This window comes from Pleurodeles waltl, chromosome 6 (genome assembly GCF_031143425.1).
Source record: "Pleurodeles waltl isolate 20211129_DDA chromosome 6, aPleWal1.hap1.20221129, whole genome shotgun sequence".
In the NCBI taxonomy this organism is placed as follows: Eukaryota; Metazoa; Chordata; class Amphibia; order Caudata; family Salamandridae; genus Pleurodeles; species Pleurodeles waltl.
In genome coordinates this window covers 1059552143-1059569539 of record NC_090445.1, presented here as the reverse complement: position 1 = coordinate 1059569539, position 17397 = coordinate 1059552143, and the positions used below count along the sequence as shown (strand labels likewise).

General features: G+C 43.2%; 1 protein-coding gene across 1 annotated transcript; it reads left to right on the top strand.

Moving 5' to 3' along the window:
- The first annotated feature begins 7720 nt into the window (after positions 1–7720).
- LOC138300535 (uncharacterized) lies at positions 7721–9267 on the top strand. The gene is made up of 2 exons (XM_069240021.1): positions 7721–8189; positions 8525–9267. The coding sequence occupies exons 1-2, from the start codon at positions 7815–7817 to the stop codon at positions 9149–9151; spliced, it is 1002 nt and encodes a 333-aa protein (XP_069096122.1). The 5' UTR covers positions 7721–7814; the 3' UTR covers positions 9152–9267.
- The last annotated feature ends 8130 nt before the right edge of the window (positions 9268–17397 follow it).

The following is a 17397-nucleotide window of genomic DNA, read 5'->3' as shown; positions in this document are numbered from 1 at the left end:
TAGAGGCTCTTACCAAGCAGCCAGTGAACTTAGCCAATCTAAGCTTTTGCTTATCAATTTGTAGGGATCAATTCATGTGCTCCCCAAGTAGCACCCCTAAGTATTCAAATGTCTCACCCGCTCCAAAAATGTATTTCACTACTTGTGCATAACTGGTGCTGTCACGTTGGCTCTCATTGTACCAATGAAGCTGCTGGATTCAGGCAGCTGCACCACCTGAATGGGGGGAACTGAGTTTGATCCCACACCATGTGACAACTGTCGGCCTAATCTGTTTTCGGCCAGCTAGCAGCGCCTCACCTATGTCCAAGACCAGGGGTGATTTGTGGCAGCCAGGTGCATAACATTGTGACCTCTCAGGGAAATAATGGTGGAACTGATCTTATCCTTTTCTCCCAGTTACATTTGTCTCACACATACAAAGACAAGCAGAAAATGGTTCAATAAGTTATATTGAATCAGCTGCATTCTAGATAAAAAGACGTGGACTGCAATAAATAGGATAATAAATCATACTAAAAACACAATGGTGACAAGAAAAGTGAAGCCCTGGAAAATTCCCAACATGCTGTCACTATGCAAGATGTATGATTCCTTCCTACACCACTAATGTTCCATGTTAGAGCACAGTAGTATAAGCTCTAATCTGCCCTTCAGTACCCAGGGAAGACATCATCCCCCATACCCGACTACGGCAGTAGTGAAGAAGCCTGTTGTCTATTCAGACACCTTCCTCATATAGGCCAGGGAACCAGCAGTCTCAGAAAGCAGCTGTAGCGAAGTCAAACAGCATGTGGTGGCAGTCATCTGGCTGGAACCTCCCTCTAACATACAGGGGGCAGAGAGATGTTTTATAATAAAACAGCTAGTGTTCTGAGAAAGTGTCCCCATGTAAAAATACATATGTTTCCGTGCAATGTACCACTTTATGCTGGCAAACCTATCTTGTCGCAGCCTTGAACAATGTACACAGTGAAAGAATGTCGTGCTAAGAAATGTAAATACATTTCTAGGCAAAAGAACAGCAATAAAGAGGAAAATAAAACATCACCACAAATGTGGTAATTTCTAAAGGAATAAAAATAGAATAAAATGAAATATAACTAGGCTTAAGGGAACAAGCAGCAGGCCGATTTGCTAAAATAACGTGCCCAAAATAGGGTGACCACCCGTCCGTAAATTTCACGGACAGTCTGTAATTTCACCTATTTGTCCGTTGTCCGTGAAGACTTCTTTCACGGGTGGCATTTGTCCGTAATTTCAGTTGTTGTGGGTGACAGCCAATGATGTGGCTTATCTCACCCTCCAATAATCGCCCAGGACGTCGTGTGAAAGGCCTAAAAAGCACCTAGTGTTGGCTTGATATCCATCAGCCAATCCTAGTGCTCGCTGCTCCACTGTAGGACTTCTCTCATTGGCCGTGATGCTTCAGGGCATCAGGGCTAATGAAAACAGCTTTAGGCAGCCTAGCCTAGTTTTATTAGGACGTGCAGAGCACGTTTGCAGTGTTTTCCTACTTTGTTTTTGCTGTTTGCCCCTTCAAGGAAGAGCGACTTCGTGTGCCAGGTGACTGTCCTAGTCCCAGAAGAACCGGTGGGAACACGGAGCGAGCCGCCAGTCCCATTACACCATGCAATCACTTTCTTGAAAGGTAAGTTGCACCAATGTGCTTCATTTCATTTTGCTCTATTTTATATTCCAGTTTAATTTAGAGGTTTAAAATTTGTTTATTCTGTCACTCTCTTTCATTCTTGAGCCTACTTGCTCTATCTCACATTCTCTGTCCTTCCTGCTTCGAGATAGAGATTGTGAGATAGAGCGAGTAGGCTTTAGAGCGAAGGGGAGAAAACGACAAACAAAACAGTCAGCTCTGCGAGGAAAGCATGGCAGAGTTTGAAGGGGAAGCGGGCCTGGGAGTGGGAAACAGGAGAGGCAGATTGTGAGATAAAGCGAGGGAGAGAGAAAGATAAAGAAAACACTCTGAGGGCTCTCCTCCCTTCAGATTCTGCCTTGCTCTCCTTGCAGAGCTAACCCAGTTGTGCAATAAAGTCAAATGCACCCTGCACATGGCCAAATTTTCTCACTGACCCACATACTTTGTGCCAGGGGACCAGTCTTTACATCAAGCAACAAACAGATCAGTTCCAAAATGATCTTTCAAAATTTACAACACTCATAAGCATGCAAAGGGCTGTGTTTTTTTAAAGAGGTGTGAGCTGAGTGGGTTTACAGAGGAGCAACCAGATTGTGTGCCTTTCCAATAAGAAATGTATTGTTCCCAACTAAGAATCAGGATGTGATTAGCAGGTGGGATGACAGAAGGGTTGATGGGTGGATGTTGTTGAGGCTTTTTCAGTGTTGGATAGCAGTAACCGGGAGCTAGAAATGGATGAGGATAATTACTTCTGTTTTCAGTGAAAGCATAGACTACAAAACATAATTTGCAAAATTATAGATCTCAAAATATAGAGTGCCATATTCTAGATCTTACATAAATATAACCCTACAAAAAATGAAACTTGCCTTTATTAGCTAAATAAAACCAAACTTCACAGAGACCCACACTTACTCTCAATTGATGCTCACTCTGGTGGTCAAGCCTCAGTCATTTCCAAACTTAATTGAAGGTCTGTGTAGGGGTCTTCCTGAATATGAACTAACTCCACTTCAACATGTTCATAATATTCCAGTTTGGCTCATTTTTGGGCTATGCACATCAGATACATAGCCTGCTCTATGTCTTGGTGGTCTTTACTCTGTCTGTACGGGTAGCAGAGGGCATTAAGTCTGCCACCCCAGCAAGGCACAGTTGTTTCTTTTTAATAAAACCATCCATGCACAGGCAAATGTACAAGAATTCACAAGGTCCTGGGGAGTTGTATTTAAACTGCAGCTCTGAACGATAATGCATGAGTGTTCTCCAGGCTCACAGCCATGAATTCTTGCTCTGATCCTTCCTCAGCTGCCATGTGGGACTGGTCTCCTCAGCTGTTTAGTATTCTATGATGGTGAGGTGGGATGGGGGCACTTCTGAGGGGAAGAAGTGGTCAAGCAGGACAAGGTGCAGTGGGCACTGGGTAGGAATGTAGACATGCAGATGGAGAAGATGTGGCAGGCCAAAGACATGAGGCCCCAGGATGGAGCATATACCCGGAGCACACAGACCCCATCTCCTGATTTTATACTGCAGCCATCTGAATACACCTCCGTACCGGGGGCTGACCAGGGTCTCAGAAGGACTGTATTTCTTAAAGTACCCCATGTGATGCCAGATGCAGCAAAACACCTTATCATCACTGTAGAAAGGTAACCTCTTTCTAGCCTTGTTAGCCCCACTTTTGGCCTGTTTGTGAGTATATGTCAGAGTGTTTTTACTGTCTCACTTGGATCCTGCTAGCCAGGACCCCAGTGCTCATAGTGGAAACCCTATTTGTCAGTGTGTTTTATATGTCTCACTGGGACCCTGCTAGCCTGGCCCCCAGTGCTCATAGGTTGTGGCCTGAATGTGTTCCCTGTGTGGTGCCGAACTGTGTCACTGAGTCTCTGCTAACCATAACCTCAGTGCTTATGCTCTCTCTGCTTTTAAAATTGTCACTGCAGGCTAGTGACCATTTTTACCAATTCTGATTGGCACAATGGAACACCCTTATAATTCCCTAGCATACAGTATCTAGGCTCCCAGGGTATTGGGGTTCCATGAGATCCCTATGGGCTGCAGCATTTCTTTTGCCACCCATAGGGACCTCAGACCAATATTGCACAGGACTGCCACTGCAACCTGAGTGAAATAACATCCACGTTATTTCACAGTCATTTTACACTGCACTTCAGTAACTTATAAGTCACCTATATGTGTAACCCTCACTTGGTGAAGGTTAGGTGCAAGTTTACTCAGTGTGAGGGCACCCTGGCACTAGCCAAGGTGCCCCCACATTGTTCAGGGCCATTTCCCCAGTCTTTGTGAGTGCAAGGACACCATTACACGTGTGCACTACATATAGGTCAATACCTATAAGTAGCTTCACAATGGTAACTCCAAACATGGCCATGTAACATGTCTAAGATCATGGAATTGTCCCCCCATGCCAAATCTGTTATTGGTGTGCCAATCCCAGGCATCCCTGGGGCTCCAGCATGGGCCCCGGGCACTGCCAAACTAGCTCTCTGGGGTTTTCTCTGCAGCTACTGCTGCTGCCAACCTTCAGACAGGTTTCTGCCCTCCTGGGGTCTGGGCAGCCCAGTCCCAGGAAGGTAGAACAAAGGATGTCCTCTGAGAGAGGGTGTTACACCCTCTCCCTTTGGAAATAGGTGTAAAGGGCTGGGAGGAGTAGCCTCCCCCAGCCTCTGGAAATGCTTTGAGGGGCACGGATGGTGCCCTCCTTGCATAAGCCAGTCTACACCGGTTCAGGGATCCCCCAGCCCCTGCTCTGGCGTGAAACTGGACAAAGGAAAGGGGAGTGACCACTCCCTTGTCCATCACCACCCCAGGGTTTGTGCCCAGAGCCCTGCCATCTTGAATGCAGAGGTGTGAGGGCACAGTGGAGGCCTCTTGAGTGGCCAGTGCCAGTAGGTGACGTCAGAGATCCCTCCTGATAGGTGCTTACCTGGTTAGGTGGCCAATCCTCCTCTGAGGGCTATTTAGGGTCTCTCCTGTGGGTTTCTCTTCAGATAACGAATGCAAGAGCTCACCAGGTTTCCTCTGCATCTCTCTCTTCAACTTCTGCCAAGGATCGACCGCTGACTGCTTCAGGACGCCTGCAAAACCGCAACAAAGTAGCAAGACAACTACCAGCAACATTGTAGCGCCTAATCCTGCCGGGTTTCTCGACTGTTTCCTGCTGGTGCATGCTTTGAGGGCTGTCTGCCTTCACCCTGCACTGGAAGCCAAGAAGAAATCTCCTGTGGGTCGACGGAATCTTCCCCCTGCTAACGCAGGCACCAAACTTCTGCATCACCGGTCCTCTGGGTCCCCTCTCATCTTGGCGAGCACAGTCACTGGAACACAGGAGCTGGATCCAAGTGACCCCAACAGTCCAGTGGTCCTTCTGACCAAATTTGGTGGAGGTAAGTCCTTGCCTCCCCACGCCAGACAGTAATCCTGTGTACCGCGTGATCTGCAGCTGCTAGGGCTTCTGTGCACTTTTGCAAGGATTCCTTCGTGCACAGCACAGCCCAGGTCCCCAGCACTCCGTCCTGCATTGTTCAACTCGCTTAGTTGATCACCGGCTTCGTGGGACCCTCTTTTTTTGTGTTGAGATGACCGCCATGCTCAGATTTCTTGAACGCCTGTTCAGGTGCTTCTGCTGGTGCTGCCTGCTTCTGCGTGGGCTCTCTCTGTTGCTGAGTGCCCCCTCTGTCTCTTCCTCCAAGGGGCGACCCCCTGGTCTTTCCAGGTCTCTGGCAGCACCCATTGTCTTCAACCGCGACTCTTGCAGCTAGCAAGGCTTGTTTGCGGTCTTTCTGCGTGGAAACAACTCTGCATCCCACAGCAAGCCATGGGACAACATCTGACCAAAGGAGAAGTTCCTGGCACTTTCCATTGTTGCAGAATCTTTGGCTTCTTCCACCCGGAGGCAGCCCTTTTGCACCTTCATCCGGGGTTTAGTGGGCTCCTGCCCCCGCTGGACACTTGCGTGAGTCTTGGACTTGGTCCCCTTCCTTTGCAGGTCCTCAGGTCCAGGAATCCGTCTTCAGTGCTTTGCAGTCAGTTGTTGCCTTTGTAGAATCGCCTATCTCGACTTTACTGTCTTTCTGGGGTAGTAGGGTAACCTTACTCCTACTTTTCAGGGTCTTGGGGTGGGGTATCTTGGACACCCTTAGTGTTTTCTTACACTCCCAGCGACCCTCTACACACTACACTAGGTCTGGGGTCCATTTGTGGTTCGCATTCCACTTTTGGAGTATATGGTTTGTGTTGCCCCTAGGCCTATTGTCTCCTCTCCTATTGCATCCTATTGTATTCTACAGTGTTTGCACTACTTTTCTAACTGTTTACTTACCTGATTTTGGTTTGTGTGTATATTTTGTGTATTTTACTTACCCCCTAAGGGAGTATATCCTCTGAGATACTTTTGGCATATTGTCACTAAAACAAAGTACCTTTATTTTTAGTAACTCTGAGTATTGTGTTTCTTATGATATAGTGCTATATGATATAAGTGGTATAGTAGGAGCTTTGCTTGTCTCCTAGTTCAGCCTGAGCTGCTCTGCTATAGCTACCTCTATCAGCCTAAGCTGCTAGAACACTACTAATCTACTAATAAGGGATAACTGAACCTGGCACAAGGTGTAAGTACCACCTGGTACGCACTATAAGCCAGGCCAGCCTCCTACATTAAATTACAAACAAGCATCTATCTTACCTCCTCTAGCTAGCTCTGATACTCAAATCATATCTGCTCTGATCCAACATTGAGACCTTCACGCTGCTTCACTCACCATGAACTGGTACTTCTAATCCTCCACAAAATTGTTACCTCTTAAATGTAACATTCTCCAGGATCGGACTGGTCTACAAGGCAATCTGACAATGCTAGCAGTGCTGGTCTGATAGGTCAGTGTGAGGGCTGTTTTTTGGCTTTTTATGAGGACTGATGCACCTGTTTTTGTTATCTACTATCCTGACATCATCACTAACATTGCCTACACCAACCACAAATGTGTGCAGTCCCCCATTGCTTGCAAAACGTCTTTACAGCATGTCTTTACAAGTTCAAAACTGCCCCTATTTTCAAATCGGAGTTATGATTTCAGTTATATGATTTGCTAGCAGGGCCACTCTCTTTGTGCACCTCCTAAGTTTGCACCTTGTTTTTATGCCCTATGCTTGCATGGTACCATGCAGCATCACAAGCTTGGGCAATTAAAACAATGGCATAGTTATAGGAGGCAAAAAAAGAGGTAGATTGCACAGACAGTCTATTTGCATGTGTGCTGACAGTGTTTGCATGAATTGGTGCATTAGAGCAAGTCCTATTAACTTTGCTAATGCTTGCTTAATTACCCACACATAAATTGTATAATCACAGTGACTGAGATACTGTCAAACTAAAATGAGAGGAAGTAGTTCTCTTTGCACCTAAAGTGACAGAAGCTATTTGTTTGGGAATGCATATTGCTTGAAATCATTTAATTCAACAACGCTGCAGTCAATCTTAATTCAAAGCATCCATTGGGCATAAGAATATGTGGCATATCACCAGTGATGGAAGCAGGTGTACTTGTGTACTGTGAAAATGTCCTATATCCTTTCAATGCTCCACATGTTTTTTCTGTCTTGCATTGTGTTCTTACTGAATGCCAACACTACAGCATTATTAGCACTTGTGAAGCTCCCATATAGCTGAATGCAATAGTTCCATGGGTGCCTGCTGGATGTTGAAGTGTTTGCATTTAAAACCCTTTCATATTATTTAACTGTTCCCTCAGTGGCTCACAGTTGAGATTGTGATTGTTTGTTTAGTTTGTGCTTGTTGTTGGGAATTGGGTTTCTGGTTGTCAGAGTATGCACCCTGCCACCAGCATACTGAAAACCCATGAAGTGCATGTTTGTCCACACCACTCCAAGTTGCAAGTCACTATGTATCCTAACATACACACCTCAGTGATCATCACAAACAACATGGAAACACTTTTTCACATAGAAGCCTGTGTTTCTGAGTATGGGGGGTGCACTGGTAGGTAGGCCAGTCCAGTGAGCAAGAGGACAGTAAGTGCCTGATACACTTTATTTATTCATTGAAGAATTGAAGACAGTATGCATCTACATAAAGTCTGTTGGGTATTTTACAGAGTACTTAAAAAAAAACACACAAATGTCTGGTTATGAGTCAGGCGAAGGTGCCGCAGAGGAAACGTTCACATCAGATTTTGAAGGACTTTCAGGTGCGACATCTACCTCGCAGGCAGACTCCTTGCCTGAGCCACCCAAGAAAAAGGCAAAAAAGCACTTTGTGAAGTACAGACTAGAATGGGAACTTAAACACCCCAACATCCGGAAGTCTTCAGAAGATGTGTACAAGGTAAAGTGCAACATCTGTAATAAAGACTTTTCCATTGCCCATGGAGGAGAGCGGGATATCAAAACACATGAGGCAGGATCACAATATAAGAAAAATGCCTCAGGCAGGGTGAAGATGGCAACAATTTCGGCATACCTGCAACCAAGCTTTCAGTCAGAAGTAGCTAAAGTAAGTCATTGCTTGCATCATCATAACATAACCTAAGTCGCATGTAATTCATATACACTCTTCTTACTTTGTCACACTCTTTTTAAGACCCCCCCCTGCTGTTGATTATGCCAGACATCTTGCATTTGTTTATACCAAGTCAGGTTGCCTTCAACATGTTTTTCTCACTTTGTCCATATCAAGAGCACATTATAACTGTTTTTGGCTTGGTAGCTGACACTTTAAAGTAAGTTTGCAGCTCTAAGAACCATAGCGTTAACTATTTTTTTCATCAGTGGAGACTTTATCTGCGTGCTGCTTATACCCCTTTTTTCATTTTTTTGGGTTTATTTTAGGTCATAGCTGCAGAGGTAACCCAGGTATACCATGCTGTCAAACATCATATCTCCTACAACTCCCTGGACTGTGGCTTTAAGCTGTCCAAAGTAATTTCTCCTGACTCATCTATTGCGGTGAAAGCATCCTGTGGCCGCACAAAGGCATCAAGTATCACAAAAAAAGTGCTTGCACCTTTTTTGTTGCAGCAAGCATTTGAAGACTTGCAGGATGGATATTTCTCAGTTTGCAGCGATGTCTCCAACAAAGGAAACATTAAACTAAATCCACTTTTGCTGCAGCACTTCAATTTCACATCCGGTGTGATATACGCTCTGCTGGACTTCTATGATGGCGATGCTGAGACTACTACTGCGATTGCACAGCAGATCACAAATAAATCAAAAGAGCATGGGTTGAAATTGGACCATGTCGGTGCATACTGTGGAGACAACGCAAGTGTCAACTATGGCCGACATCACTCTGTCTTTCAGCTTTTAAAGGGAGCAAATGAAGACATTCTGCCTGCAAACTGTCCTGCCCACATCTTACACAACTGTGCTAAACAAGCCATTAATGGACTCTTCATGGATGTTGAATCATTTGTTCTAAATGTCTACAACCATTTCTCTTCTTCAGCAAAGTGAACAGCGGAGTTGAGAGAAGTGTTTTCTTTTGTGGACCTGGAGTGACAGCCTTTGTTTCGGCATGTCCCAACAAGGTGGCTCACTTTGTTCCCAGCCATCGATCGACTGTTGAAGTGCTGGGCAGCACTAAAGTCCTATTTCCTTTCTCTAGGGCAAGAAAAAACACCTAGAGCAATATGGGATTTTCTAGGGCTAGAAAGTGGGGAGGGCGCCATGTCACGTGGCGAAGCTTACCTTTTCTTTGTTCATGACATTTTTAACATAGTCAATGTGTCTATTCTGCAGCTTGAGAAGGATGAGTTGAGCGCACCAGCGGTACCAGGCATCTTCAGGATATTGCGGAACAACTTAAAAGACAGACTGGAAAATCGGTTCTTTAGTTTCCAAGTGCACAATTATGTAATGCCCCATGATTCATAGTTGAGCGCAACCATGCAGAGAGATTTTTTGACATTTTTGGAGCGCTCATTAAAGTATTTAGAAAAATGGTTTGATTTCTCAGAGAGCCATTACTTGTCAGCAATAGAGCCATGCTGTTTAAGAGAAGTGCTCACCTTTCAGCAGCTCTGCAAAGCTGCTGATGCAATTAACTTGAGCCGTCATCTGGACCTGCAGTACTTATTCAATGAATACAGTTTAATTGCTCCTGCTTTGCGGGCTGTGGTAGGCTCCAACTTGCCATGCGTACAGAAGTGGTTGAGTGCTTTCTCAAAGTTGCCATGTGATGTCCCCAATATAAAAAAACAGATGTCATTTATACTTAGCTTGCCGGTCAGCAATGCACCAACTGAGAGGATTTTTTCACAACTGAAGTTCACCTGAACTGACACACATAATAGGTGTGATGTTGAGCTTTGTTAAGGCGGAATTGCAGGTCCAGGTGAACATGAAACATTCATGTGCAGATTTTTATCAGTTTTCTCTGAGGAACAAAGAACTTCAGACTTCTGGAAGTTCCAATAAAAAAATACAGTTTCAAAAACAAGCACTAAAACTAATAGTGCTACGGTCTGTGATAAATGACGGGTACATTGGTGGTCAATTTTGTTTGGTGTGCTTTACTGCTTTTTAACCTATTATAAACATATTTTGACTTGTACTTATGTTGGTTGTCTATTTACTTACTTGTATACTATTGTGTGACCTCCTCTGAAGGTCAGTAAAACTTACCTTTTGTTCTGAATTTGTGTCCTGAATGTTGACCTTTCGTCCTGAATTTTTGTCCTGAATTTTTACACTCACTGTCCTGAAGTTACATCCATGCCAGGAGGTCACCCTAGCCCAAACACACAACTGAAATGGCTTCACTACAATGCATTCTCCTTTGTATAGAGTGTCACTTATGGGCTATAAGATAGGCACAAACAACGATGAAATGTCACGGATAAACACGTCGAAAACATAAAACATGTTGAAGTACAGGCAGACGGAATACATGGCTTCTACGCTGATGCTATTGTCTGAAGCCGACCTGAGTTTTTGAAAATCTATTTCAAGTGGCTCAGGTGAGGACACTCATCATCTTCCATTAAATGTGCCCAGCACAGCACCTCCTCTACTCCAGTGAGAGTCTTGGGAAGGAAAAAAGGGACGCAAGAAAGTGAGTTGCAGCATCGTCAGCTGATCAAGATTTCCCAGCCAGGCTGGAACATTCCAGACAGCCGCACTTCTTGGTAACAGCTCAAATTGCCGCTTCCCCAGAACAAAGCAGCAAAAACAATAATGTGAAACATGTGGAATGTGCCAATGAACTCCAGGGTGGCCGTCTCAGTACTTCCCCATTCTCAATACATTTCTAGTTAAGTAATTTGCTCTTGTCTGCGCTCTGACTTTGCACAAGTGTTCATTGCAATTGCACCTTTAGTTTATGGTCAGTTTTTCTACCACAGCTCATTTCAATACTCAAGGCAGAACTTCTGAGTGTTTGCGGGTGCTAGGTGGGGTTGATGTACACTCTAAACACTCACTCACATGCTGTTCTTCCTATCAGGCCGGTTCCGGAGCATACCCTTGATGCCAAGGGCAAGCTGATCACACCCTGCCCTATGACGAAAAGGAAGCAGGGAAGGGTGCATCGGTGATTGACAGCCTCAAGAAGCACAGGGCTGAAGCCTAATGTGCCCGGGCTGTGTTCAGTTAAGAAGGCTGCATCATCTTACATTGGGTGTGGTTCTAAAGGCTAGAAGGCTTTGGGGGACCAGGGCTGAAGAAAAGTAAGCCCAGAAAAAATACGGTAGCAGGCACATGTGGACTGCTGCACGTGTCTGGAAAAAATGTCTGATCTCAACGAGCTACAGTGCTGGAGGACTTCAGGAAATGAAGCAGGGCGGAGCACCGTAGCCCATTGAAAAGAACCACCGCTGCTCAGCACTTGCGCAGAGCACTTAGTTGGGCACCAGTACCTGGAGCATAAAGCATACACCTTCAAAACTTGCTCTCAAGAGCTGCTGCTCAGTCTGTGTGCCTCTCGAGAGACACTGATGTTGATTCTGGACACGTACATTGTAACAAGCTAGGCCAAGGGTCCGATTTCCCTCCTTTCCGCTCTGGGCCTGGCTCTCACTGCCTGGAGCCTTTCATAAAGATCAAACGAGCCACACTGAAACGAAAGCACATCAAGCAATGCCCAGAGGAGTGAAACATATGTGAGAATGCATTTTAGTGCAGGAATGCGGGGTGGGGGAGGCACTAAAATGTGTTACAGTACCCCTAGAAACATGTTACTTAGCGGGGCTGTGGCTGCTATTTTGTTATGTGTATGTATATGCCTTAAGACCTTTTATTGAGCCCTTTACATTGGCGATGAAGGTGGTAATGTCCCTCCCCACTTAGCACCTTTGATGAAGCAACACGATGCTCAAGCACACAATCAAGAGCTCAACAGGTGGAGTAGGCAAAACAAAAGCAGACAGGAGCACACATTCACCATCAGTCCTCTCTGTTGCACATTGGGGTGGGGCGCAAAGCGTAGGCCGCAGTGACAGGAGAGCTGGATCGGCATGGAGAGGCAAGATGCGCTCCCTGATGGCCATCAACCGTGACTGCAGGGAACAAACACGGCATGCTGAACAACCAGCACATGGTAAACGACTTCAGAAGCACAGGCAACTGTGCAGGCCTGGCACCTGACCAGACTAATACATGAGACAGGAGGGGACTCTCCATAGATGCACAGTAACATTCATAATAATATTTAAAAAGGGAAAGAGAAAAAAAAAACGAAAGTGAGACAGTAAAAGAGAAAAATAAACAGCACATTGGGAACAGAAGGAGAACCTTGACAAGGTGCATAAAAACAATAGAAGAAACATGGTTGATGATCTGCCTAACCCACAGGCTCAAACACCAGCACCCCCGAACGTAGTACAACACGTGCCTCCATGAGTGTGCTGCTCTGTTGAGCAAGCTGGTGGATGTGCAAACCACAGCAATTCAAGCTAGTTCAGGCTCGGCAGAGGGAAGAAAAAACAATTGTCGGGCACTATGGCAGCTGGAGAGAACTGGTTAGCACATAGAAGATGATCAGGCAAAGGAGGTGAAAACCCAAATCATTCAAGGGGCGCAGGTCCTCTGCCCTGCAACACCGGATACTGCATCAACTGGGCATTCAATTGGAAGACATTCTGGTCCATTCCCATGATTTGCCAAATAGCATAAGATAGGAGATTAAATTGCCCTAACGAAGGGGCCTGAACTCCGAAGTGTCCCCAGAGGGTTCAGAGTAAAGTAAGAAGTGGTTGAGGCTATCCAACATGGACCTCCAAGAACCCTGAAAAAGAAACCATAATCCGCTGCATTGACGCGATGCCACAGCTACGGACTTGAGTCCCATGCCTTTGACAAATGACCATCATAAGACCTGCTGTATGTGTGGCAAGCCCAATCACTTTGCTAGGGTGTGCTGAAGTGGTGGAAAAAGGATTAAACCCCCTGGACAACAAAGAATTTAATTGGCAGAGCGGCAGCAGACACTGGAAGAAGACCAATGGAGAGAATGAAGGTAAGGTCTTCCTGATCTTGTATGCCAAGTAGGGTAGGATAAGGTGGAGACCACAATGCAGGTGTGTGATCATTATCGAAGACATGCATGTACCCATCATTTAAGCTATAGGGGCATCAGTAATGTGATGGATGTCAAGCAGTAGCTGGCCTCACAATCAAAGTGACCCCTCATCCCAAACCCACCAAATGCTATGCATAGGGGGACTAAGACCACTGCCCATAACTGTGGTGATAGAAGGAACCATATGCAATGGCCGGGTCCGAGCAGCATTTGTAAAGAGGGAGCATGAGCACATGGCCCCCCTTCCCTGGGCTAATTTCGGCCTACGGGGCATGCTGCACATGTAAAGGGGGAGAGGGTCACGCAGCCCCCTTCCGCCGGCTGATTTCAGCCCTAGGGACCCCATTCCCTGGAGCCCGCTGCATGTTCTAAGGAGACAGGGCCATACGGTCCCAATCCATGAGCCATTAATGGCCCCATGGAGCCCACCTCAGTGCCCGACTTAGCAGCTGTCCCGGGGTGCCCACCCCGGGACATAGTGGCTTCCCTAGTTCAGGTAGAGAAACATGTTTGTACTTGCTTGGTGGGAGCTTTTTCAAATCTCCCTCCAAGCAGGAGCAAACATCAAGTCAGCTCTCGGCGGGCCGGAGCTTCAAAAATGCTCCCACTCACTGAGAGCAGACTTTAGATCTGTTTCCCTGCCTGCATTAACGGGGACAGGGAAACATTTAAATATTGTAGGTTATTAGTGACTTTCAAATGGATATGAAGACATGAGGCAGTCTATCAAACTCTGTAGAGGTAGGGATAGCATATTTATTCATGTATATGTTTCCATGAAGTTTACAGTGGACCCTTTCTTGAAACTGGAAAGCATTGTGGTACCTACTAAAATAAAAAATATATATATATGTGACAGAATATAAAACACAAGCATAAGGAGCACAGATGCAAACAAACCAATATATAAAGATTTAAGCAATTGCCCATTAGCCAACAACTTAAGTTTGAAAAGAGGACAATTAATGGCTGTACTAAAAAATGGGCTTCTAATACAGCACAATAATTAAAAAAAAATACGAAAGAAAATAAGCTAGTCTGCAGCATGTAAAATGCAGATTTCTAGTCACATGATAATTAAAATAAAAAGAAAATTAGATAAGGAATAAAATTATGAAGTAAAGCATTACATGATTGATAAATACCATAAGGTGGACTGTAAACAGAGCCCAATAATACTAAATAACACCAACAAGCATACCCACACTTATGACTGTTGGAAAGTAATACAGCTGTATTTCTTCTTCAAAGACATTACAGATAAATTGGAAATTATACCTCATTATCTCCACCCATATAGTTAAACATAAAACAGTTACATTTATGCACCAAACACTGTTGCAAAAAATAATACAGGTAAATAAAAAAAAAAACTTTTACTCGGACAATAAATACTCAAAGCGTGGCTTTTTTATGTCTTTTCTAAAATAGATTTTGCCACATTGAACACAATGCCTAAAACATTACCTGCAGAAGCAAAAAAAGTAATGTGACAGCATAGAGAGGACAAAAAAGTGAACAGAGAGCAGAAGGATGCCTACAGAAAAACAATAGTACCGGTAAGACTACAAAAACGGTTTCTAATGTTTCTAGACATCCTAATGTTAGTAATAAAAAATGTAATAGGAAGCAATTGATCAAGAGACCACCATTAACAGTAGCCAAGTACAACAAAGAAAATGTATTTTCAACAAAAATATACACTTTCGCAAGAGACAAGATTAGGGATAAAACGACAAAGCATTATAAAGTTTGTGTCTTCAAAAATCTGGTTCAAAGAAATCTACTAAAAAGGAAGTAGATGGACAAAGTCATACACAATATGTTGAACATATTGTTGAAAAAGCATTTCATGTGAAAAGAAAACGTCTTTAGAAAAATCTAACTCTGGCTGCAGAAGAGCTATATTATCTCTGTGAATAGTATCTAATCTGCAATTACTGTCTTTGAAAACTAGACCATAACTTTATGCCTACATGTACAATTTATAACAGTTTGGAAATATATCCAATTCCTTCAGAACTACAGCAAATTAATTTATATGAAAGCCTTTCAATTCAAACAGTCCACCCTTTTCAAACTGTGATTAGAATGCAACCAAAATCTGGACAATTTCAGCCACATGAATTAGTACGCACGCTAAGAGGAAAAGTTGGTTTTCTCCCATTACATTTAATCAGTGAGGTACCGACAGAAGAAAAAAACTGGCAACAATTGATTAGCATATATATTTTTTTTAAAGTACTAGAATATGTTCAGAAAAACAATCTATATTATACAGATGTTGATGTAACAAAATACATCTCCTCTACATACTTATTTGGAAAAGAAAATCAACCAGGCAGTTTGAACAGATTACTGATGAACAAGCTGAACAAATATAGGAACATCATAGTATGCACCCACTACACGCAAAAGGTGTGATGGGTGATAGTTTAGAACTGTATCAGATGAAGGAAGCTAAAGAAGAGCTTATTAGTGTTTGGGAAAAAAAACTCTAGAAGCAAGATGGTATCCACATTTATTTCCCTCTGGAAAAAGTAGACGATATAATGATCATCCAGCCCAATTTTCAGAATGGGAGGACTGAGCTACAAGATTATATTCAAAGCATATACATTTTCAACAAGAGATTTCCTTATATTTTCACACTAATATATGAAAGTAAACTTTCTGTAACTTCTTATGTTGTTAGACATGTTATGGAAACTGGAACTTACTTTACTAATATAACAACACAGGATTTTGCTAAGAAGGTGCCCAAGAACGATGACAATCTAGAATATAACTTAAACAACATTATGGCAAGTCAACTAAGGGCAAATTAATATTGGTTTTGAAGACATGGAGAGTTTAAATGTATGCTCATAAATTTAGAACAACCCACTTGGTTTATTACTTTAAGCAGTTCTCATTATGTGTGGGACGATTTGTATAATTTTCTTCTCGTAGCTAATTCTAAAATTCCAGACATTAACCCCAAAACACCCGTAGAAATATGTTCTGTGGATCCTGCCAGTGCTTGTAGATATTTCAAATGTAAAATTTCAACTATGCCTCACTACTTAAACAACAAAAAGAAAACATCTGTTGTAGAAGTACTTGGTTGCTTTTGGCAGAAAGAGTATCAAACAAGAGGTGCATGGCACATTCATGTTCTTTGGATCAAAGATGCACTTAAGTTTGAAAAGGTGTCTGATGAATCAGTTCTAAATTTTATTGACCGTTATGTGAGGTGTGACGTCCCAAAAAACATCACAACAAAAAAGATGTGAGTAAGTTTTATGTTTTCAATCACATGTGGTAATACTGCTTACAAAAATATCAGAGCAGATCTAATTATGACTCAAAATGTCGGTTTGAATTCCCAAGAGCAATTCTACAGAAAGGAAGAGTCAACAATTTAATGTCATCTATAGGACATGCTTTTACTGTCAAATCACTGAAAAACACAATCTTAGACCATAAGCATCACAACGGATCAATTATTACAACTCTTTAGTTCTACATTTGTGGGATGCTAACATGGATATATAATTTGTTGCAGATAACGGTGGTCGAACCTTATGTTATTTCCTACATTACAAAATCAGAAAAAACAGATAAGAAAGAAGTATGGGAAGAAATAACTGCTGAACAATCCTTAAGTTAAAGATTATACAGTTGGTCCTACAAATGCTATCTCACCATGAGGTGAGTAGCTATGAAGCATGTGTCCGCTTAAGTTCCTCAAGTGTGTATGGTAAATCAAGAGCAATCACGTGGCTTGGTTTAAGCTTGATCGCATCATGCTAAAGAGTTTGAAAAGCCTACCTGAAATTGAACACCTTGCCCATTTTGATCCCACAAACAAAGACATTTTAAAGTCAAATATTTTGGACACATACTACCCAAAGAAAAGTACATTGTACTATCCCTTTATGAAGTTGCTTAGTTCTACAGTTATCAAAATAATAAAGCAGAAAATATCAACAATGGGAAATTTCAAGTTGAAGGTAATTCGCCACATTAAGCTTTTCTTATTAGTCATTGTAAATTAAGTTGTGACGCAGGACAAAAGAAAGTATTATACTATTTAGCACTTCTTTAACTATTTAAACGGTGGAGCTAAGAAGAAGAATTTATAGATCCCTTTGAATGCTATGGAGATGCATTTAATGTTTATAAAAACGGCATTCCATTG

Bases quoted from the DNA above. Each gene is read 5' to 3' on its own strand.
- LOC138300535 (XM_069240021.1), top strand. From the start codon at position 7,815: ATGTCTGGTTATGAGTCAGGCGAAGGTGCCGCAGAGGAAACGTTCACA. The intron at 8,190-8,524 runs GTAAGTCATTGC...GGTTTATTTTAG, and splicing joins TTCAGTCAGAAGTAGCTAAA to GTCATAGCTGCAGAGGTAAC.